At 49.3% G+C, this 24,919-nt stretch overlaps 1 protein-coding gene across 1 annotated transcript; it reads left to right on the top strand.

The window, feature by feature from the left end:
* The first annotated feature begins 1,675 nt into the window (after nt 1–1,675).
* Nucleotides 1,676–24,904, top strand: LOC133354835 (uncharacterized). The gene is made up of 12 exons (XM_061571986.1): nt 1,676–2,092; nt 9,195–9,306; nt 9,688–9,781; nt 10,107–10,161; nt 11,026–11,166; nt 13,089–13,249; nt 14,666–14,764; nt 17,306–17,451; nt 17,578–17,749; nt 18,670–18,779; nt 20,266–20,350; nt 24,403–24,904. The coding sequence occupies exons 1-12, from the start codon at nt 1,978–1,980 to the stop codon at nt 24,457–24,459; spliced, it is 1,347 nt and encodes a 448-aa protein (XP_061427970.1). The 5' UTR covers nt 1,676–1,977; the 3' UTR covers nt 24,460–24,904.
* Nucleotides 24,905–24,919: the final 15 nt, after the last annotated feature.

Here is a 24,919-nt window from a genome sequence, read left to right as displayed (position 1 = left end):
CGTCGTGAGAATTCTTTTATTATGTTTTATTTTTATTATTTTATTATTTCCCTTCTACGTGACTTTACCGAAAGAACCAAGAAGAAGGATGTTTGTGTTTCGACCGAAACGTCGTGTTTTCTTTCCTTATTTTTTCTATCGACGTGACTTTACTGAAAGACCCAAATAATATGTTTTTACTATTGTTTGTTATAGTAACTTTCTGCGCCACCCCTTCTAGACATCTGTAAAAATCTTCATAGCTCATCAGATTTCTCCAGGATACATAAAGATTCTGATTTCTTATTACTCAGGTAGATTGCAACAGTGGATTGATCATGGACGATGAAAATGATCACGATATCAATATGCACATTACATTACTTGATGGTCATGATGGTACAGCAACATTGTAGGTAGAACGCGATCCGTGAAAGTCGAACTTCTTGAAGTGATAAACAGACGATGCGCTCTGTCACTGGCAGAATGCGCTATGGAGCAACTCAATGAGAGCGACTTTTCCCATTTAAATGACAATTTGTATACAGTTACATTGCGATAATTGCTTCGTGAACGCCGAAATTGTGATGCATGTGAACACGTCCATGTAATTAAAATGTGATAGAAGAAGGGCCAGTGTTGAGATTCTTTCATAATTTGTGACATTTTATTGCAATGAGTCAGATAAAATATAAATGTAATGCGAATGAAACTGAATGGGACTTGAGGCGAGTAAATAAAGTAGACTAATAATAAAAAAAGGATTGGGTCTCGCTGTGTCGGCCGGGCTGCCCTGAGAGGTCTATTCACAGGCGCTGTCCCACCACTGATCGGCACGGGGACTTTGGCCTGCTCCGTCTTCCAGCCATGGGTCACAGTTCGTCCCTCCTTAGTAGAACAACCTGGTGCGCGGGAGCTCCCCCTCGCTCACCATATTGATACCAAGTTGGTGCGGACGCCCAATCAAGCATGGAGCCTCACAGCGCAGGACTCCCGTCCTCAAGCGATCCCGCAACCCACGCCTCCAAGTAGCTGGATTACAGGCGCACGCCACCGCGCCCGGCGAGAGCAGCGGCCCCGCTTGGCCCCTTTGAGTGTCGAGTGGCCCCGTCACTCAGGGACTACCCAACCGTTGTCCAAATGTTCTTTCGTCATCAGTTTGCTACCTAACAATGTCCAACGCGTAAAGCGGCCAGCAACAAACGGCACTGTTGATTTCAAGCCACTCGGTAATTGTTGAATGCGGCGTGGAGCCTCACTCCACACGTCATGAATGTACGACGAGTTCTCATCCAGACACGGGGGGGAAGGTGGGGGGTGCGTGAGTCGACTCCAGCTTGCCATGAACCTCCTGCCTTCTTGTTGCTTCGTGGAAATCCAACCGCGGCCACCACGGTAATGTGGAATGAGCAACCACCACTGGGTTAAACCGCGTCTTCGCCGTGCTGAGGCCTCGGGGAGGAGCCTCACGTTAGTGGGGCGTGGCTCCGCGTGAGGGGGCGTGGCTTCGCGTGAGGGGGCGTGGCTCCGCGAGAGGGGGCGTGGCTCCGCGTGAGGGGGCGTGGCTCCGCTTGAGGGGGCGTGGCTCCGTGCGTGAGGGGCGTGGCCATGTGTGAGGGGGCGTGGCTTCGTGCGTGAGGGGCGTGGCTCCGTGCGTGAGGGACGTGGCTCCGTGCGTGAGGGGGCGTGGCCATGTGTGAGGGGGCGTGGCTTCGTGCGTGAGGGGCGTGGCTCCGTGCGTGAGGGGCGTGGCTTCGCGTGAGGGGCGTGGCCATGTGTGAGGGGCGTGGCCATGTGTGAGGGGGCGTGGCTCCGTGCGTGAGGGGGCGTGGCTCCGCGTGAGGGGCGTGGCTCCGTGCGTGAGGGGGCGTGGCCATGTGTGAGGGGGCGTGGCTCCGTGCAAGGGGGCGGTGTCCCCGCGGCCTGCTCGCGCTCCCCGCGCGAGCCGAGCCTCCGTCGCCTGTCGACGTCGCCGCGTGAGGGCGGCCCCCCCCCCCGATGGCGGCTGCGCCGCGACCCCGCGCCGCCGCCAACGTCGCCGAGGCGGCCGCGCTCTCGGCCAACGAGCGCGTCCTGCAGGCGTGCCACGATGCGTACACGCATCCCGACAAGGGTAAGGGGAGCCGCGACGAGCAAAACACAAACTCGCACCACCATCAATCTCTACTACCGACCACAACAACAACAACAATAACCACCACCACGAGCGGCCGTGGCTGTCATCTCGTCACTCTCTCACGCATCTCACGGGGACGAGGCAGAGGGATGGAGTGAGAGCTCGACCGCAGCGTCCCCCGCCAGCGTCCCCCGCCAGGCGCGGGACGGCACCGCGGCGGGGTCGAGCCGTGGCCGCGGCGGGGTGAAGATGCCCGTCGGCTGCGCGGCGTCGCTCGCGGGGGCGTCTCTGCACCACCTCCACCTCCTCCTCCCCCCGCGGGAGGAGCGCGCAGTGCTCCGTCGTCTACGGTCGTAAGGCGCGCTGCGGTTCAGAAGGCGGCCCCTGAGCCAGTGAGTGGAAATTCCACGTTCCCACGTTGTGCGGGTCCAGTACAGCAGTGCTGCTGCTGCTGCTGCTTCACCTGGGGTGCGAGGCGTGGGCGATTTGTTTAGAAGGTTAATCAGCTAAACAAATTAAGCACATTCTAGATTTGAAGCTTTCGTGACTGCAAGGATACATACTCTTTGGTTGTTTCGGTAAAGTCACTTAGGTGAAAAAGAAAACAAATAAATTAAATGACGTTTCGGAGGCATCCCCAGCCTCCGTCTTCAGGGGGAACCGTCACAGCTGTGACGGTTCCCCCTGAAGACGGTTCCCCCTGTGACGGTTCCACCTGTGACGGTTCCACCTGAAGACGGTTCCCCCTGAAGGCGGTTCCACCTGAAGGCGGTTCCCCCTGTGACGGTTCCACCTGAAGGCGGTTCCCCCTGTGACGGTTCCACCTGAAGACGGTTCCCCCTGTGACGATTCCACCTGAAGACGGTTCCCCCTGTGACGGTTCCCCCTGAAGACGGTTCCCCCTGTGACGGTTCCACCTGTGACGGTTCCACCTGAAGACGGTTCCCCCTGAAGGCGGTTCCACCTGAAGGCGGTTCCCCCTGTGACGGTTCCACCTGAAGGCGGTTCCCCCTGTGACGATTCCACCTGAAGACGGTTCCCCCTGTGACGGTTCCACCTGAAGGCGGTTCCACCTGAAGGCGGTTCCCCCTGTGACGGTTCCACCTGAAGGCGGTTCCCCCTGTGACGGTTCCACCTGAAGGCGGTTCCCCCTGTGACGGTTCCACCTGAAGACGGTTCCCCCTGTGACGGTTCCACCTGAAGGCGGTTCCCCCTGTGACGGTTCCACCTGAAGGCGGTTCCCCCTGTGACGGTTCCCCCTGAAGACGGTTCCCCCTGTGACGGTTCCACCTGTGACGGTTCCACCTGAAGACGGTTCCCCCTGAAGGCGGTTCCACCTGAAGGCGGTTCCCCCTGTGACGGTTCCACCTGAAGGCGGTTCCCCCTGTGACGGTTCCACCTGAAGACGGTTCCCCCTGTGACGATTCCACCTGAAGACGGTTCCCCCTGTGACGGTTCCACCTGAAGGCGGTTCCACCTGAAGGCGGTTCCCCCTGTGACGGTTCCACCTGAAGGCGGTTCCCCCTGTGACGGTTCCACCTGAAGGCGGTTCCCCCTGTGACGGTTCCACCTGAAGACGGTTCCCCCTGTGACGGTTCCACCTGAAGGCGGTTCCCCCTGTGACGGTTCCACCTGAAGGCGGTTCCCCCTGTGACGGTTACCCCTGAAGACGGTTCCCCCTGTGACGGTTCCACCTGAAGGCGGTTCCCCCTGTGACGGTTCCACCTGAAGACGGTTCCCCCTGTGACGGTTCCACCTGAAGGCGGTTCCACCTGAAGGCGGTTCCACCTGTGACGGTTCCACCTGAAGGCGGTTCCCCCTGAAGACGGTTCCCCCTGTGACGGTTCCACCTGAAGGCGGTTCCCCCTGTGACGGTTCCACCTGAAGACGGTTCCCCCTGTGACGGTTCCACCTGAAGGCGGTTCCCCCTGTGACGGTTCCACCTGAAGGCGGTTCCCCCTGTGACGGTTCCACCTGAAGGCGGTTCCCCCTGTGACGGTTCCACCTGAAGACGGTTCCCCCTGTGACGGTTCCACCTGAAGACGGTTCCCCCTGTGACGGTTCCACCTGAAGGCGGTTCCACCTGAAGGCGGTTCCCCCTGTGACGGTTCCACCTGAAGGCGGTTCCCCCTGTGACGGTTCCACCTGAAGGCGGTTCCCCCTGTGACGGTTCCACCTGAAGGCGGTTCCCCCTGTGACGGTTCCACCTGAAGACGGTTCCACCTGAAGACGGTTCCCCCTGTGACGGTTCCACCTGAAGGCGGTTCCACCTGAAGGCGGTTCTCCCTGAAGACGGTTCCACCTGAAGGCGGTTCCACCTGAAGGCGGTTCCCCCTGAAGACGGTTCCCCCTGTGACGGTTCCACTTGAAGGCGGTTCCCCCTGTGACGGTTCCACCTGAAGGCGGTTCCCCCTGTGACGGTTCCACCTGAAGGCGGTTCCCCCTGAAGACGGTTCCCCCTGTGACGGTTCCACCTGAAGGCAGTTCCCCCTGTGACGGTTCCACCTGAAGGCGGTTCCACCTGAAGGCGGTTCCCCCTGAAGACGGTTCCACCTGAAGGCGGTTCCACCTGAAGGCGGTTCCCCCTGAAGACGGTTCCCCCTGTGACGGTTCCACCTGAAGGCGGTTCCCCCTGTGACGGTTCCACCTGAAGGCGGTTCCACCTGTGACGGTTCCACCTGAAGGCGGTTCCCCCTGAAGACGGTTCCCCCTGTGACGGTTCCACCTGAAGGCGGTTCCCCCTGAAGACGGTTCCCCCTGTGACGGTTCCACCTGAAGGCGGTTCCACCTGTGACGGTTCCACCTGAAGGCGGTTCCCCCTGAAGGTGGTTCCACCTGAAGACGGTTCCCCCTGTGACGGTTCCCCCTGTGACGGTTCCACCTGAAGGTGGTTCCACCTGAAGACGGTTCCCCCTGTGACGGTTCCCCCTGTGACGGTTCCACCTGAAGGCGGTTCCCCCTGAAGGCGGTTCCCCCTGAAGACGGTTCCCCCTGTGACGGTTCCACCTGAAGGCGGTTCCCCCTGAAGACGGTTCCCCCTGTGACGGTTCCACCTGAAGGCGGTTCCACCTGTGACGGTTCTACCTGAAGGCGGTTCCCCCTGAAGGTGGTTCCACCTGAAGACGGTTCCCCCTGTGACGGTTCCACCTGAAGGCGGTTCCCCCTGTGACGGTTCCACCTGAAGGCGGTTCCACCTGAAGGCGGTTCCCCCTGAAGGTGGTTCCACCTGAAGACGGTTCCACCTGAAACCGTCATTTAACTTATTTGTTTTCTTTTTCACCTACTTGACTTTACCGAAAAAACCAAAGAGTATGTAAATTAAGCGCAGGCACATAAGTGACACATTTCTTTGTTTCATCAAACCCTATGTATTAATTTTTTACATTTTAGTATCGATTGAGAGCCAAAGGGGGGGGGGGGGGGGTGCAAGGCTGCAGTAAAGGTTATTAAGAACCGCTGCTCTGGACTGTGTTCACTGAATTTCCCTGAACAAGAATACGGAGTAAACCGTATTCACGAATTGAATATTAAAGGAAATAAAACAGGTGTTAAAATGTTCGAACACCAAATAGAAACCTTTGGCAAGGCATCAAGTCTGCATTAACCACACGTACTTGTGACAAAGCATGCAAACAACATGCTCTGGTATAATAAACTTGCATCGCCTTTGAAACTGATTGGCCTCCACCAGACGTCTTTATGGCATTGTGTCACCAGAGAACAGTACCAAGCAAGTATCAGATCACCTGCAGCTGCGGTCGAGGAATTACATTTTGCCAGTATCAAAATAATGAAAATAAGAATAGGTTTTATTGCCAGGAACGGTAAACCCTATTCTTATTTTCATCATTTTTGATACTGGAAAAAGTCCCGTAGATATAAACACCCCGGAAATCTGTGCTCCTTGAACAGAGGAGGAGGAGGAACAGCAAAACGACATGGACTCTGGACTGAAGCCCTCTTATCAACACCTCGCTGCCGCTGTACGCGAGACGAGCATAATGTTAAAGATTCAGGGGGCGCGAATCAATCCATGATTTTCTCTTGTCTCCTTTTTACCTTAATCTTTTTTTGCGTCCCATTTCTGCGCGCCTCGTTTGTGCAATTTTCGTTTCACAAGCCTAAAGGTTACATTTCATTTGGATATACTGTGCTGTACTTTACATGAATGTAAACGAGGTATTTGTACGCATTTCGATGCGTGTGTTTTTGTGGACTCACAATCGATGTTCATCAAGGAATAGGCGCATCCTTCAGCATGTCATGGTCCACTGCCTTTGCGATTTCATGAGCCGTCAGGTATTGTAGTCACTTTGTAAGAACTGATTAATGATTTAGGCTTTTGTTTGTATTGTCTGCCCCTTAGGTTCTGTATTATTTGGTATGTCTTTTTCTATGAGCCTGGAGGTACTGTATATTGTATTACCATATCATGAGGAGACGTTTAAACATCTATTGTTACATGCACGGTTTGATGCTCTTGTTCCGAGTGTGTTATTCGATGTACCAATGGATATAAACATTCTTAGAATATTCTTAGGATCATTGTCTCCAGCATTCAATAACATGAGCTTAAGAGGACGTCTACACGACATGCAGCTATGAGATCAGTTAATGTGTGTATTTATGTTGAACTTCTTTCGCACCGTACATAGCCGACCGCGCTAACCAGAGGTGCAGGGGCTGGGATGCAACGTTGCATCGCAGGATCGTGAGAGGTGGCGGCGGCGGCTTGGGGGAGGAATTTACCCAGCAGTGGAATGATCATGGTTGATGATGACGACCACTTGGTGATCTTATGTGTAACGTCTGCCACTTGATGGGTAGTGGACAATGCCCTATGTGTTAAACGGAAGAGTGAGTGGGCCCTGCCACGGTCAAGTGGAATTACCACCTCTAGGGCGAGAAGTGGAAATAAGCACTGCACATGGTTACTATATCAGGAGAGACTTGGTTTCTAATCTATAAATAGAATATAATCACGTGACTGCTTAAGGTCTCAGATCTCCCTGGTGAAGAAGTGATTAATAAGACTGCCATGGCCACGTGAACATGTATTTGTACAGTAGAAGTTATGTGTCTTTATCAGAGGGACACTAGCCACGCTAGTGCAAAATAGACAAGGGGGGAGGCCTTTGTATGTCTGCGTCATGTACCGTTGCTGCGTATGTTTGACCGTAGCATATATTGGCAGTGGTGAGGTGGATCGTGCACTACAGCATGACCCCAGCCAACCATGCAAAACTCCAAGGGAAATTGGTATGCGCATGTATTATGGCGCTTTGCTGGATTGACTGAGCCTGAAATGAGTATCGAGGGTGGTGTGTGTGGTGCTGTCCCCACCACCACTGTGTGTGCTGTGCTCGATTTAAAAAAGCGACTTTGCGAAACAACAGATGCCTCAATACTCTGCCCTTAGGTATGCAGTGTAATCCTCAAATAGAATGTCCTCTTTTCCTTTTTGCTGAAAATGCAAACTTTGCATAGAAGGGGACAAACTCTGAATGGTTAAAGAAAGACCTTGGGCTCATTTTAGCAACGCAACATGATACGGTCCACACACGTCCCCGTGGGTGTTAAAGTCCATTTGGAAGTGAGAGAGAGAGTCGAGGGTGGAAGCGCGTGGAAGCTTCGTGCTCCAGTCGCTGGTACAGCTTGCATGGCCCCATAGTTGCTGAAGAGGCTCTTGTGGATTGTGAGAGAGGCATTCCGTTATCGCCAGCTGCTATTGAGTGAAGTGCCTTGGCTCTCGTGCGTCTCCCTTGATAATTTATAGTATGTTGTCCGTCCACTGCTGTACGAAGGCCTGCCCTTGCCGTGGCAGTCATTGGGGTTATTTCACCATACTTCACCATGCTGGTTAGTTCAGCTTGGTGAAGATGGGAGGGTTCTGGATTGGTTCAGATGTCACTTGCCACTGATGGTAGCTGTGGCTGGGAACCAAACTCAGGTCTCCGGGGTCACAATGCACTGCACTTATCACTGCACCACCCCTCCACCACACTTAGTCCTTCGATCTTTACAATAATATGACAGCAGAATGATACTAAATAAAAAAAGAGCCCACTGAGCTATATAGCTCTTTTCAGAAGCGTCCTGGCCACAAAGTGGTTTTTCATATGGAAATGTATAGCAGCCAAATACTCTTTAACGCACATTTCTAAAAATACAACATGGGTTCATTACTTGACTCCTCTTAGATCATTATCGCTGGTTTGTCGTGGCGGGGTCACGGTTTGTCGACATACGTCCACGCTCACACTTGGTATGCAGTCACGTGGAAAGACAGCTGCTGCTTCTTCCAATAAACATACGCAACTGTTTTTCAGCTGTCCAATTAGCACAGCATCTCAGTTTTAACCAATATAGATACAGTTTCCAATAATTGTCCACGTAAGGAATTCCTTACATGTTTTTGTGGAACCGCTGCCATGTGATAATGACCCTTCATTTGATATTCTGTCTTGCTGCAACATGTAATCTGCTGTGCAGGTGATTGAGTCGTTTTCTTTTTAGTGGTTAAATTTTCCTTTAAAAAAAATTTGTATGCTTTAAAAAACTTCAGGGCTGGAGTTGGCCGTATGATCTGCTAAACTCAATTTAAACATTGCAATATGCTTGTCATGAGAACATGGAACTGTGGACGCTGGTTTAATCTACGGTGGTTGACTTTAGTTATGAATATAATGTATTTACCCAGGAAAACCTTGTTGAGTCTCAAGACATCTTAGAAAGGTCGTGCGTTGGGATGTTTGACCAATTTCATTAGGATTGTTTGCGTGTGAGCGGAAACCAGAGAAAACTCGCCACACAACACAGCATCATTCTCAAAAACTCACACAGGTTCAGGAACCTATGAACTATACTGCCAACTGGGCAACCTCCCAGCCCAACGAGTTTCACAAGTGTACGTGAGCCACCAACCCTGTCGCCTCCAAGGTGCTGGTTTAGAGGCGTGCGCCACCATGGCCACACTTGATCTGACGTTCTCAGCACTGCGAGCCCACAGCACCGATGTGAGAATTACGAGTCGTCTGTGCCACGTGGTCCTCTTTGCCACTCGCTGTTTGCAAGCGACTGATGACCGCTCCGTCTCCAGGGCTCATCGTCATCGCGGCGGAGCTGGGACTCAGCCTCCTGCCACCTCGGAAGAAAATCACCGTCATGATCCTGGGCAACCACTCGGCTGGGAAGAGCTCGTTCATTAACTGGTAAGACTGCATTGTGCGTGTTGCAGTCTGGAGTGGCGTGGTGTCATGATGCTCAATGGTGACGATGCTCAACGTGTGTGTGTTTAGTGTAGAGGTTCGTACGCTGGGCTATGGACCCCGATGACCCAAGTTTGATTCCCGCTCACGGCCGACACGTGGCGATAATCTGAACTGGTCCTGGGCCTCCCCTAGGTTGACTCAGCCTCAAACGAGTACCTGGTGCAGTGTGTAAACATCCCCACTGGGGAGACAAAGGCGGTCAAGCGTGGTGCTGGCCATTCACCCCCTCGTGTGCCGTGCCGGCCTTCGTAGGTGCTCGCTAACAGCACTTGCTCCAATAGTCTGTTAAGGCTATGCGGGGAATATTTGTCTTTGTCTTAGGTATGTAGAGGAGCACGTGCTGAGAACGGGCGTCGCCATCGAGACGCAGGGATTCACATTCGTCACGAGCGGACGCAAGCGGGAGTCGCTGACTGTGAGTCTCGAAGTTGCTCCTAAAAGTGATGTTCACGCTCAACAAACGCCACCTGCAGTGTGGACAAAGCAGCTCATGAGCCACATGGGATGCTCTGCCCCAACAGTCTGTTGTGTTGTTGATGAAATTCATAAAAAAACATTTATATTTTGTGACTTACTTATCTTTTTCTCTATGTTGCATACCTATCGTATTTTATTATTGTTTATTGTTGTAACTTACTGACCCGCCCCTATTGGACATCCGTGAACAAGAGATTCATAGCTCATCAGATTCCTCCCCCAGTCTAAACAAACGATCCGATTCTGTGCTGTGTCTGCTGTAGGGAAATGCGACGCTGCACTTGTACCCGCACTTCAAGGCACTGCAGGAGATCAAAGGTGGGCTGCGTCGCCGCTGTGGGCGCGATGACACCTCGGGGCCCGGTTCATTGGGTTGGTCGACCACTTGTGTGGTGATTTCCATCGAGCAGCTCCCTCGCGGTCGTTGTTTATTTTGTGAAAGAATTTTGCGATGAAATTGTCACCACGAGTGGCCTCGAGCATCACGAGGCTTTGTCTGGACGATGCTTTGGACAGCCTGGTTTTGATGGTTAACGTATTTTCAGGATTAGCAGGATGCATCGGTTTTTTTTAAAGGAAAAATTTTGGAGGGAAAGGGAGGTCTGGACCGCTTGCACGTTCCTAGATTCGGCGAAGAACAGGACACCCACCCTGCCACTTGCAGACATCTTCAAACAGGAAAGGGTTCATAGTCCTATTGGTGTGCGGGTGACAATGTTTGTTATTGACATCGGGCCCAGTCAGCAGCTTTATTACCACCAGGCAACTTCTTCTGCAACCGTCACCGTATTCTATAGATTATAAAACACACTTTGTTTCCTCGCGTCTGCCCTATATTTAATAAATACAAATTTTACACCCTTGTTTTTCCACTCCTGGGAAGTTTTTCTTAATGACCCCAACGTTTTGGGTGTCTTACTTTATGGAGCATCTTGTAACCTGGGGAACATGGTAAATATGTCAATGTAAGCATACTGTCTGGCTTGGTCTGGGTGAACTGCCCAGTTTGGACATTAGTGGCCATTAAAATCCACCTATTGAAGATTTAGCTGAATATGTAAATGGCGTTATTATTGTTATTCAGATAACTCGACTCTTCGTAACACCTAGTGATGTCTCGGGTGTAGAGCGTGGGTTGTCGAATGATGGGCTTGTGGTTTCTCGTGTGCTTCGCACACACAGGCGTGACCGAATACCTGGGTACCGAGATCTCCACTTCCAAGCAGAAGAAGTTCAGCCTTGTGACGTTCATCGACACACCGGGCCTGGTGGACGGGGACATGAAGTATCCCTTTGACGTTGACAGCACCATCCATTGGCTCGGTACTGAGCCGTGTTTACTGATATAACCAATGAACCGCACTGTTATTGCTGCAGCTGTGCACTGGACTGATTTTCTAGTACCTGCATATCGCACGGTTGGCTAGGTACGCAGTGAAATAATTTCAACACATACATGGTAGCTGCATATTGCATAGCGTTATTGTTTTACCCCTGTATTGCATTGTGTGTACCCATGTATTGCATTGTGTCATTGATATTTGTATCTACCACACTCCTATTGGTGTAAATAGGTGCTGGATTATGTTATTGGTGTATTGTGTAGTCGCCGCATTCTTATTTGTTTCCAAACCACTTGGTTTGGCCAGGACATTCCCATTTTTCTATAGCGACAACTTTGAATAGAGACACATCTAACATTACAATTGAACTTATATCAGGACATCTTCTCGAGAGTTATTCTGATTCCGTGCTAGTAAAATAGCATGAAAAACGAGAGGTGACCAGAACAGAGGTGATGCTTATGGGAATGGACGGGAACAGGATACATGATTTTAGAGGCTCGTGGGACAGGACGGGGTGGGAATTGAGCCCATGGGAACGGTGGATATAAAAAAATTAGAAGAAAATGTTTCTACGTTGACGTGCATGCGCACCCCCACAGTATGTGTGCGGTACTGCACACGTGCCCTGTGGCGATCAATTGATGACACGGTTCAATGAAATGTCACAATTCGGTGTCGTGATTTAATTCAAGAATTGATCGCTCTTGGTGAAATGTTATACGTCTCTGTGTTTTTGTCTTTTTTCATGCGCTACGCGAGCACGTCACGCGCTGCATTGTAACGTTCAGCTCATCTCGTGCGCTAAGTTTTTTTTTCGCACAAACTAAATGACTCCCCACGGTCGTCATTAATGCACTCGCACTGTGGGACATGTTAACATTTTGAGCGCATTATAACTAATTTCTTCCGTCATGATAATGGCAATTATAATGAACACTGGCTTCTTCATTATCATCATCATCATTAGCCATGACCAGGGGTGGGCAACCTGTGGCTCTGGAGCCGCATGCGGCTCTTGAAGAACTGCTTCCTGAAGTTATTCATTAAGGCCCACCTGTATTCACGTGCATCTCGGCTCTTGAAATATTGAATATTTGACCGAATTCGAAAAAAATGTCTCTTGTGACTTTGGTTGCCGACCCCTGGCCGTGACCTGTCTACGGATGAATGAAGGCCTCCCCACGTCACCGTCTCTTAACGGTCACGCGATGCCCGCGGATCCGTCGTGCTTCAGCACGTGAGCTGGCCTCATCACTCGGCCTCCTCAATGGTGATCCTCCTAGTTGTGATCCCTTATTTCACTCTCATTCCATCACGAGCCTCAACCATCTACCATCGTCCTGCCCAAGCCCATTTGATCAACACGACGTTAGAGTGTTTGATCCCTCTATTTCTTTTTATCTCGGTCTAATTCCCAGCACGCACCTCTAAATACTTTTGTGCAAACTCTTTTGCCTTAGTTTCATTATCTTTGTGTCTGTTTCTGATGAGTGTGTCATATTGACCATGGCACAGCGCCACAATGAAGGCAGCTGCAGTGTTGAATGCAAGATGAATATAAGCAAAGCAAAAGTCGTGTTCTGGAATGTTGTCACAAATAACTTGTGAAGCCACAGGAATCTAAAACACAGCAGAATATGTATATGAGTTGGGTGGTTATTGAAGGCAAATAGGAATCACAACGATATATTTGGAGCCAAGCGAGCAGAATAGAAGGGTGTTTGAAAAAATAAATCATAAAAACTCAGTTCAGATCATCGTGCGTTGCGAAGAATGTTTTCAACCATTAAAATTGGCTCTCAGGTGGCTTCAAATACTGTTTCACTGCTCTGTAGATTGTTTATTTCGAGTGTACCGGCTGATGGACTGACCGATTGGTTGAATGTCGTTATTCTCCAGGTGAGCTGGCAGACCTAATATTCGTGTTTTTCGACCCGATGGGCCAGGCGCTCTGCAAGAGAACGCTCAACATCGTGGAGCGACTCAACGAGCGCCAGGGTGACAAACTGCGCTTCTTCCTGAGCAAGGCAGACGAGGCGGGCACCGAGGTTGACCGCCAGGTGCGGCCCCACACAGCTGGCACCGTGCACGCTCTGGTCGTGTCCACGGTTATCCCAATCGGTCCCCAAGCGTCCCCCCTTTGCACACTGTGAAGGGCAGTGGTACCACGGTGCCGAGATGTTAACTACCTCACTTGGCATACAAGAGGTCATGGGTTCAATCCCAACCATGACGATGCCTGTGTATTTGGAGTTTGCATGTTCTCCCCGTGGTCGCCTGGATTTTTCTCAAGGTCCTCTAGTTTTTCCCTCCACATTTAGAAACGACATGCGTTTAAGAGTATTTGGCAGCTATAAATGTCCACGTGATAAGCCTATTCGTTGAGCTATCATTTGTGGCCAGGTCTCTTCTGAAATAGTTTAATTACTTCTGCAAGTGTGACATCCAGTACTTCCTCATCTAAAAATAATAATTTCAAGGACTCTATGAATGTTTTGACAAACTACAACTCCTAATAGTCCGAGTTGATGTGTGGGGACTACATCGCAGTTCTTGTCATCCGTGGTGCACCACGGAGGTTTGACCAGATAATCCGTGACGATGCGGTGTGCTGTGGACTATGGGAGGGAAGATTCGTGCGATTCCATTAATCTGCTAAAAATTGCGGATTACAGGAGAATGGCAGCACATGGCTAGCCGTTAAATTAATCCGCATTAAATTAACGTGTTCCGAGGTTATGAGTTTTTCTAAGACCTATATTGCAAATCTCTGCCATATGGGTCTATCGTGATAAAGGGATATTTCAAATTTTTTCGACTTAACAAGTCAAAAAAAATGCAAAGATAACTTTCTACGAAACACTTCACATCAGCACAGCTAGACTTTTCAGATGCTAAACCAAAAAATAAAAACTGTTAAATAAAAAGAATAAAAATCTTACCCATAGGTTTCCTTGCAGCTCTGCCTCTGCAGCTCTGCGTTAGTCCTACTTACTCGTATGAAGCGCAGTTTGCGGTCTGCAAAGTGTTTTCAGTGCACCGCAGTGCACCGCGCATTATGGAAGCAGTTGCGAACGGTCAAAAAATATGCGAATTTTTAAGTTTTCCGGATTGTATTGCAGATGGCTGAGTGAATCTCTTCTGTATATGGATATAGCAGGGGAGGATCTGCATCAGTGGATATTTCTCTATGTGAGAAATGGCTCTATTGTGTACCCTGGTCAGTATTCATGCCTTGGCATAGCTCTCCTTTTTGATCCTCTTCTGAACTGTGGCAGGAGGGAGCAGGTGGGAGCTAAGTATTGTGGCAGTTTTCTGACGACCTTCGTGGTGTCCACATTCACTCTCATACCTGTACGGATGTAACCCTCGGAGCTGGCCAAGGCTGAGTTAGGTACGCAGCTGCCGTGTGAAGTTCGCAGGCCCGTGCTCTGCCAGTCTTTTTAACAAAACGCATTTGTGTTGTCTCTTTGCAGCGTGTCATGATGCAGATTGTGCAGGAGCTGTGCAAGCGGCCAGGCCTGAACAAGTGTGGCTTCGACATGCCCACCATCTACATCCCCAACCCAAACCGGGTGAGCCCCCCTATCTTCCCGCGCACATACAAGTGACACCGAGTGTCATTCGGGGGTGTCCCCAAAAACCCGGGAGGTCAAGTGGAGTCGTTGACCGCGCCGGTGACGGGGGCCGGTGGTAACGCGTTCGTCGCTTTGTGGCCGTTCGATTGACGGTTAGATTCTGGCAGGCCGCCCTGGGTAATACTGCGGGTGTACGGATCCGTAAAAATACACGCCATCGACTGCACATTGGACCTTTAAGAGCCAGTGATGTTATTTGCCGGTGTCACGGTACAATTTTTTCAAATTTCTAAATATTACTCTAGCAACATTGCCCCTACTGTGCAGTTTATGTGAAACACAGCACCTTCATGACAGCCTTGTTCTATTAGAATGGAATGATTACCAAATTAATATGATATACTTTTCCTGACTGAACACAATCTCAATGTCATGCTTTCTTGCTCGTATTTGTCTGTGCTTTTGATTTTCACTGTATGGTCCAATAACGTTCCAGGTTACAGTGTTTCTAGACTCAACAGTTAGTATTGAAAGGCCATGGGTGAGTGAGTAGGTATCGTTATATGTTATTTGTATGTAACTGCAGTGAGGGTAAAAAGTATTTGATCCCCTGCTGATTTTGTACATTTGCCCACTGACAAAGAAATGATCAGTCTATAATTTTAATGGTAGGTTTATTTGAACAGTGAGATACAGAATAACAACAACAAATCCAGAAAAACGCATGTCAAAAATGTTATAAATTGATTTGCATTTTAATGAGGGAAATAAGTATTTGACGCCCTCTCAATGAGAACGATTTCTGGCTCCCAGGTGTATTTTATACAGGTAGCGAGCTGAGATTAGGAGCACGCTCTTAAAGGGAGTGCTCCTAATCTCAGCTTGTTACCTGTATAAAAGACACCTGTTCACAGAAGCAATCAATCAATCAGATTCCAAACTCTCCACCATGGCCAAGACCAAAGAGCTCTCCAAGGATGTCAGGGACAAGATTGTAGACCTACACAAGGCTGGAATGGGCTACAAGACCATCGCCAAGCAGCTTGGTGAGAAGGTGACAACAGTTGGTGCGATTATTCGCAATTGGAAGAAACACAAAGGAACTGTCAATCTCCCTCGGCCTGGGGCTCCATGCAAGATCTCACCTCGTGGAGTTGCAATGATCATGAGAACGGTGAGGAATCAGCCCAGAACTATACGGGAGGATCTTGTCAATGATCTCAAGGCAGCTGGGACCATAGTAACCAAGAAAACAGTTGGTAACACACTACGCCGTGAAGGACTGAAATCTTGCAGCGCCCGCAAGGTCCCCCTGCTCAAGAAAGCACATATACATGCCCGTCTGAAGTTTGCCAATGAACATCTGAATGATTCAGAGGACAACTGGGTGAAAGTGTTGTGGTTAGATGAGACCAAATGGAGCTCTTTGGCATCAACTTAACTCGCCGTGTTTGGAGGAGGAGGAATGCTGCCTATGACCCCAAGAACACCATCCCCACCGTCAAACATGGAGGTGGAAACATTATGCTTTGGGGGTGTTTTTCTGCTAAGGGGACAGGACAACTTCACCGCATCAAAGGGACAATGGACGGGGCCATGTACCGTCAAATCTTGGGTGAGAACCTCCTTCCCTCAGCCAGGGCATTAAAAATGGGTCGTGGATGGGTATTCCAGCATGACAATAACCCAAAACACACGGCCAAGGCAACAAAGGAGTGGCTCAAGAAGAAGCACATTAAGGTCCTGGAGTGGCCTAGCCAGTCTCCAGACCTTAATCCCATAGAAAATCTATGGAGGGAGCTGAAGGTTCGAATTGCCAAACGTCAGCCTCGAAACCTTAATGACTTGGAGAAGATCTGCAAAGAGGAGTGGGACAAAATACCTCCTGAGATGTGTGCAAACCTGGTGGCCAACTACAAGAAACGTCTGACCTCTGTGATTGCCAACAAGGGTTTTGCCACCAAGTACTAAGTCATGTTTTGCAGAGGGGTCAAATACTTATTTCCCTTATTAAAATGCAAATCAATTTATACAATTTTTGACATGCGTTTTTCTGGATTTTTTTGTTGTTATTCTGTCTCTCACTGTTCAAATAAACCTACCATTAACATTATAGACTGATAATTTCTTTGTCAGTGGGCAAACGTACAAAATCAGCAGGGGATCAAATACTTTTTTCCCTCACTGTATGTGTTCGTGTGAGTACTCATGTATGTATTTGTTTGGCCCTGCTTGACTCCAAGACAGATTCAAATATCTACTTGTGAGGCCAGAGTAGCACAGTTCGGTTCTGGCTGAGTATGGCAGTCAGTGGAAAACCAGCCAAACCGTGAGAGCCCGTGCTGGCCTGGCACGAATGTGCCAGTGTTAGCTGCTACAACTGCCAATGGTTTTAGGCTGTTCGTCCTTGTAGAATAGCGGCTTCGCTCATTGGGCATCACTGGCTGAAATAATGAAGTCTCGAGTCGAGTCTGGAAAAAGGGGTTGGAGAGAAAACGGATCTTTTGTCTTTGTCCCCGTCGGCGGCGCGCGGTGCAGGCGAGCCGCTGTGTCAATCAGATGGAGGACGTGTGCCGCACGATTGAGAAGACCATCGACCAGATGGTGCAGACGACGCTGAACACGCTGGAGAGGGACTGCGACGTCATCGCGCTTCACGTCACGCAGAGGCTCGCGGACGACAGGTCCGCCTCGTGGGCGCGTGGCGGTTTGGTTGGGGTGTGCGGGATATACAAATGATGTATTTTTTGCGCCTCTTGCGCGTGCGCGTTTGTGTGTGCGTCACACGGTCCGCGCGTGTGCACGTGCAGCGAGACGCGGCAGCACAACCGAACGGCGTGGGTCCGCGGGCTGCTGTACGGGCTCCTGGCGCTGGTGCTGCCACTGTCGCTGCTGGCCGACTTGCTTCACAATTCGCTCGAGTACGGCACCATCGAGGCGGCGCTGGGGCCCAACCTCACCGAGCTGCTCTACGTGATCTCAGTAAGGGCACCACGGCAACACCGCACCGGCGCTGGTGGTGATGATTTCCCACCGCCAATGAAGAGCAACTATTATGGATTAAGTGATTGAGCTAATGATTTGCTTTGTCTGAGAGTTGAAAAATTGCAGATTCACCCACCAACTTTACATTTATGTTTGGGAGAGTGCGAAGTTATACGGTCCATGTATTGGTGTTTGTAGCTCCAGTTGCTTTCCGGAGAGGCTTTTACCTTCCACCGGTATTGTGTCGGCATCACACCGATAGCTGCTGCTGTGTGTTGCCACTCAGTTGGCACCGCATTGGTACCGTGTCAACACTCTTGGCACAGTGGTAGTATTGTGTTGGTATTACATTCGCATTGGCATCGTGTCAGTATTGTATTGGTGTATGTCTATGTATGTCTGTATGTGCTTGTGTGTGTGGCCCGATCCTGCACTCCCCCTAGGTAGACTTAGCTCTCAATAAGTATTTGTAGCAGAGTGTAAACATCAACACTGGGACGACGACAGAAGCCGGGCACGGTGCTGGCCACAGCTTCTTGTGCTCCGTGCCAAGCTCACAAGGGGCTCGCGAGCGGCACTTTCCACCAACAGTCTCTCGTGCTACATGACGGGTGTGTGTGTGTGTGTGCGTGGAGGTCCCGGGGGTGACCCAAGTTCGATTCCCGCTCACAGCCAAGACCAGTGACAATTATTTGAACCGGTCCAGGGCCTCTCCTCGGTCGACTCGGCCTCAAATGAGTACTTTGCAATGTGTAAATCTTGCCGTAAGGGAGCCAAAGGTGGCCGGACATGGTGTTGGCCACCCACCTGCTCATGTGTCACAGTGGTGGCTTTCATAGGTGCTCGCTAACATTACTTTCCTCAACAGTCAGTCTCTTAAGGCTATACAGAGGATCTTTGTCTCTGTGTTTTTTGAGGTGCCGTTTAACCTGCTGTGGAACGTGGTCCCTGAGGAGAGCCACTCCACGGCCTTCCTCGTTGTGCTGGGGCTCGCAGCCATCCTCTTCTACCTGGCCAAGATGCCCAGGTGTGTGCACGGTGTGCGGGAGTGCACGGGAACATGCGGGACAGTGCGAGACACAGAAAATGGCCGCGACACGAGGGACGATGCTGCGTGGGGAACCTCAGGCACACATGGGAGATATCTAATGATACATGGGGCACAGGGGTCTGTGGGCAAACAGGGACACAAGGGACATCCGCAACACGCAGGACACAATGGTGGTGATACGGTGGTAGCGCATTCGCCACTTGTTGTAGACGTTCGCATTTCTATCAAACTATAAACTAAACTAAAAAATATTAAACTTTTTTGTTCTTTTATCAGGTAAAGCCCACTGAGCTTTATAGCCCTTTTTCAGAAGTGACCTGGCCACAAATAATAGCTCAAAGAAATGGCTAATCATCATTTGGACATTTATCGTAGCCATATACTCTAAACGCATGTTGATTATAAATGTGGAGGGGAAAACCAGAAGATCCGGAGAAAAATCCATACGATCACTGGGAGAACATGCATACTTCAAATATAGAGGCATCAGGGTCGAACCCACAGCCTTCTATGTACCTCTCGCCACCATGGTTAGAATCTGGCAGGCTGCCCTGGTTATAACTGCGGGTGTTGCAACTGTAAAGTATACGCCGTCTGCCTCGCAGTGGAAGTTAAAGATCCCATTACATCATTTGAAATGACTAGTTCCATTGTATGTCAGTGTCGTGGTCCAAATTTGCCAAATTCTTTAAATTATTTGTAAATTACTTATTTGGGATTACACGTGGCAATATCGCTCCATGCAGTGAAACCACTGCAGCATGTGTGTCTGTGAAACATTGGAGTGCTTTTCTTTGTAATGGCAATTTTAATGCCAACACCAAACTAACTAATTTTCCATTATCATTATTACAGGAAGCACAGGACACGTGGGGATACCTGGGACACGTGGGATTCGTGGGATACCTGGGACACGTGGGATACCTGGGACCCATAGAACACATGGGTATCTAGGACATGTGAATTAGTGCATCACATGATGCCCAGAATGTGTGGTTGTCAGGAAATGTAAAAGCATGGCACAAATGCAACACAAGAAATACCTGAGAGATCGGATGCGCATGATACACAGGATGTACGGGATACCTAAAACACGTGTACAGTAGTTTTTTTTAATATTTGGAACATGGGCTCTGATACATGTACATACACTGGCATTGATGTTAGTCGTGGTTATGGTGGTGTGGTCTTGATGATGTTGAAAGTTATGATGGTCATGATAATGGTTATGGTACTGGTGATGTTATTGATGTGATGGTGACAATAATGGCAACGATGGCTATTGTGGAGTTGATAGTGATGTAAATGGTGGTGGTTCAAGTGGTTATGGTTTTGTTGATGGCGGTGCTTTTTTTGGTGGTGGTGATGGCGCTGGGTGGTGTGCAGCATTAATGACAGTAATGATGATGACGATTACAATTGCGGCTGTAGTGACGACACCTTGGTTGCGTTTCTGGTGCAGGACGAGGTCTGTCCTCACAAAGAAAGGGAAGCGCCAGCTACTGGAGATCCAGGAGTACGTGCGGGAGGTGGTGAAGCCAAGGAAGGTGTGTGCGCTAACTCCGCGGCCGTCTGCGCTGCTCAGACCCATCACTCATAGAGCCGGGATGTCCAATTGCTCGATTATTAGTTCTCTTACTCGCTGGACAGGAGGGCGCCACGGTGGAGAGATGTTAACTACCTCGCCTAGTACTGTTGAAAACATATCCCGTGGTGGTTGTCACGCAAGTTACGCTACTGAGTCACGTGACCCTGGCCAGGTGTCGTATGTTATTTAAATCTCGAATTATGTAGCGCCTTTTTGACAGCGCTTTACAGCAATTACAATAATTATACATGAGATGATAACGGTTTTAGATGAAGAATGGGGTTATTAAAAGTGGTGGTGTCGTTTTTGTGATGGTAGAACAGGCGGGGGGAGTGTTAAGGAGGGGTTGGGGTAGTCCTGGTCATAGCTGGGGGATAACGGAAAGCTGGAGGAAGGAAAAGTATTGCGGCATCGCATTGGGAAGACAAAGGAGTTCAGCCAGGGCGGGAGCCAGATGGGGGTAAGTGGCTGCCATATGACAATCGACTTATAACACGATAGATTACATACGTAGGTTCAGCCGTATAATTTTCATGTCAAATAAGAGCAGAATCTTTTGAAGTCACGTTGAGATCTTTCTAATGTCATGGGGGGGGGGGGGGTGGGGGGTATTCAATACACCCCACAACGTGCCCTGAAGCTGAAAGCCCAAATGAGATGATGAACAAATAAATTCCACTGACGACGTCCCTCTTGTATGGGATCTGAGAGTGGCTGCTTGCCCTGGGAACTGCTCCCAGCTCACAGGTGCTCGCGAGGAAAGCGGGGGAACCATCGGCAGGGTGCTCGCATTGCAGTCCAACGGCAGGTCCCTGCATGTCCTGGCAGGAGTCTTGCCGAACCATGAGTTTGGCTGAATAGAAAACGCCTTTGGAATGTGTGGTTGCAGGGGGTTGTGAATGGCGACATTAGGGAGGCGCTTGGCCAATGAAAATCGCATCTCCTTTCTTTACGAGGTCGCTTTTTCCCTCTAGGGCAGTGCTTTTCACAAACAGCATCGACTTTGCACATTCGCTAACCTCACCTCAAACCCACACAATGTTGGGCTGCTGGGTGGACGTACAGAGCGGTCAGCGTCCACGCCACGACTCTGGCGCTTTGTGAATAATCCTTGGTGTGCAATCTCACTGTAGCCACGCTGGATTTTTTAAAACTGGGAATGACCGACTTGAGGTTTACTGCAAAGTGGATGTTAATGATCCCTTGTAAACATTCACGACAATAGACTGTTGAGTGCTGACATCACGGCTCAAGTATCAGCTTTAAATGTACGTGAAACTTCTGTATGTAATCAGTATGAAGTTTGTATGTTCTCCCTGTGGTCGCGTAGATTTTTTCTCTGGGTCCACCGGTTTTTCCCTCCACATTTAGAAACATGCATTGAGATTTTTTAGATTATTTTGCTACTATGAATGTCCAAATCATAAGCCACTTTGTTGAGCTATCGTTTGTGGCCAGGTCGCGTCTGAAAAATAAGTGAATATCTGGGCTTTGTCTGGTAGGAAGGGGATGGTTTAGTTGTATTTGTTTGTGTTTGGGTGATTTGTTTACCTTTCTTGTATTCATAATCAACGTTTTTGGGTTTAGATCGCGTTATTTATAAATGTGTCGTAACCCTCCACCACCCGACACGGCCAATCAGTAAAAATGTGTCACATTGACAAAGACAAATAGTTCACTGCTTTAGCCCACCGGTGTGTTGAAGCCACAACATTTACAATTTGAGTACGACGTTTCGCTGGTAATTGCATCCAGCATCATCGGGCAATTCGCCAGAATGGTGAGGCTCTGCTGTGTCTCCCGTTCTTATATAGAGCAGCAGCAGGGTGACGTCATCATTAACTCATTAACTCATCAGGTGCAAAGATTCAAGGGGGGAGTGATTGTAATTATATACTAGATTAGTAATCAGGCTATTGTTACGATGCGAGTTGTAGATTAGTAATCATTTGGAATGTGTTTTATTGTGATTATGCTACATTAGTAATCAGTTAGTGGTTGTTTCCCTTATAAGGAATTGTAATGTATCTTATTTAATAATACGCTTCCAGGCCGCACTTTCTTGTACTTGCACTACTATCTTGTTTTTGTATTGTTTGTTGTAACAACAAATCTAAATTATCTGCCTTCAACCTGCACGAATCAGCAGTATTGTTTGTTGTAACGTTCTTTACCCTGTGCCCCTATTGGACATCTGTGAAAAGAGCTTCATAGCTCATCGGATTTCTCCAGTATAAAGAAATATTTAGATTCTGATGTGCTGTCACATCACGGAAATTCGATATCAATGGGCCATCCCCCGGCTAAAATGCCATGGGGCTGGGTGAACCAAGTACTTCAACACCTTTGACATTAGCACCGCACCATCGTGCAGCCTGCTCAACAAAAGAGCCTTTTAATATATCAATTTTATTACCAAAAATTCACCAACACGGCATGTTACATTTATGTTTATCTGTCCCAAGTTGAATGGCCCCATGGTGTTCTTTGAGTGCTCCTGCCTCTGAACACCATGCAAGCCAGCAGTATTTGTTGACTCAGGAAGTTGAAACCCATCCAGAGTTTGTTGCTTAGGCAATACGGCCGGACAATATCGTTCCGAGAGGCTCATAGACTGATGGATTTAATTCATATTGGAATTTCTGGTGGTGAAATAGACTCCTTTGTCCATCCGTTTTTCTGTCATTCCTTCATCGCTGAGAAGCCACCAGGACGGCGCATGGTAAATTGGGAACACTGTAGCGGAATAACCAGGATTGAAGGTGTCCCCCCCCCCCCCTGGTGTGAGGGGGGGGGGGGTTAAGGTCCTCCTGATCGCAGCGAATTGACAGCTGCTGTGGAGAGAGCTCAGTTGGGGGGACTGTGTGGAGAGGGGACCCCTCCCCCTTTTGGAATTTTGCTGGGCGTCCGTGTCCACGCTTAACGTTCTAGCCAGTGACCCCCTGATATGCGAAACACTTGCCTACATTCTGTTTGTTAATGATGATAGCGCCCATCGTCAAATCGCCCGGAATGTGGCCGACCTCGTCAGGTCTCGGAAGATAAGCTGAATTAAGCCAAAATAGTTATTGGGATGGGCGGACACCGTGCGTGGTTGGCGTTATAAGCGGCAGGGTCTGGTTGTGGGCAACAGGGTAGTGCGGCATAATCCATTGCACTGCGTTTACTTCCACGTGTCAGCTGTCTGCCTTCAACCCGCGCGAATCAGCGTGACGAAGCAGTGTAAAGTAACCCCCAGCATGGGAAGGGACCTCATCCAGCAGTGGATTTACAAAAGGGGTTGCGACATGTACACGGGAGTATTTGTTTTTGCTTGTACAGCACTACCAATGCGTTGAGGCCGATTGGCTTTAGTGTGGTCACATGGTAGTATTTCTTTGCACAAATGTGACGACTCTTTTATCCGTTCTCCACTGGGGTTGGCTGCTTTGGCTTCCCAATGTTCGCATCCCACCGTTATCTGCCGCAGCATGGCCTGCAAGGCCCAGTCCTCTTCACTTTCATTCACTAAGAACACTTAAACTACTCTCTTAGTATTCCATTAACAAATGTTACTGTTGTTAATTGGGAAGTCGTCATTGTACAAATATTTAATTTTAGTCGGTGGCGAGATGTTAACTCCCCCGCCTTGTATACAGGTCATGGGTTCGATCCGGATCCTGACGCCTGCTGTATATTTAGAAGGGGGTCTTCTTTTTCTCTGTGCATGCATCTTTATATGCAAATGTTGTGGCATTATGGCTATCCCAATACAGTTCCAGCTGGTGTCGTGTGGTACACGACCAGCTATATTTAGCTTCGGTCTCCCATAGATTGACTCAGCTCAAATTAGTATTGCCTGGTGCGTAGTAAACAGCACGAAGAAATTTGGTCGTGTTATATAAATTAAATATAATCACCATATGAATGTGGCTCTGACGTCGTGAAGGGAGTCTGCTGTGTTGTGATGGCTAAAGGTTGTATTGATCTCGGCTGTGCGATTCTCTAACCCGCACGCATGTTGTGTTGCAGAGAGAGCTGTACAGGGAGTACTTGAAGCAGAGCGTTGGAGAGCAAGACATGGACTGAAGTCTCACCACTTGCACCATTCTCACACTTAGTACTTTCTTTTAGCCAGAAAGTCCCGAATGTTGTTCCGAGAATTATTTTCGCATGCTACATCCATCTCGCCTCGTTTTATGCTAAACCCGTTCGTAAGATTAAAGCGATATTGATTGCAATAAGTTAGTATTATGGATCGGCCTAGTGGTTAGTGGTAGTGCCTTAAGCCGGTAATCCCTACTCCATTCCAGCCGAGCAGCTCTCCGAGAAATATGACTTGAGAAATTTGCGGACGGATACCCACTCAGTGCGTCACTGTTATATTTGAGCCCCTCGTTAGGAAGTGCTTGACTACCCCCACCTACTACCGCCCCTGTGTACCACTGTGTGTGTGCTTTCAGTTGAATCTCATTTGTGTTGTCAAAAGCCACTGGTACATGACACTGGATTCTTTAAAAAAAATCGAAACCACGCTAAATCTTTGTTG

The sequence above is a fragment of the Lethenteron reissneri genome, chromosome 49, assembly GCF_015708825.2.
Source record: "Lethenteron reissneri isolate LAM-NWPU_2019-01 chromosome 49, ASM1570882v1, whole genome shotgun sequence".
In the NCBI taxonomy this organism is placed as follows: domain Eukaryota; kingdom Metazoa; phylum Chordata; class Hyperoartia; order Petromyzontiformes; family Petromyzontidae; genus Lethenteron; species Lethenteron reissneri.
This window is presented reverse-complemented; position numbering and strand designations above follow the sequence as displayed.

Coding starts and splice junctions, on each gene's coding strand:
- LOC133354835 (XM_061571986.1), top strand. CDS start 1,978: ATGGCGGCTGCGCCGCGACCCCGCGCCGCCGCCAACGTCGCCGAGGCG. Junction 2,093..9,194: donor GTACACGCATCCCGACAAGG/GTAAGGGGAGCC, acceptor CTCCGTCTCCAG/GGCTCATCGTCATCGCGGCG. Junction 9,307..9,687: donor AAGAGCTCGTTCATTAACTG/GTAAGACTGCAT, acceptor TCTTTGTCTTAG/GTATGTAGAGGAGCACGTGC.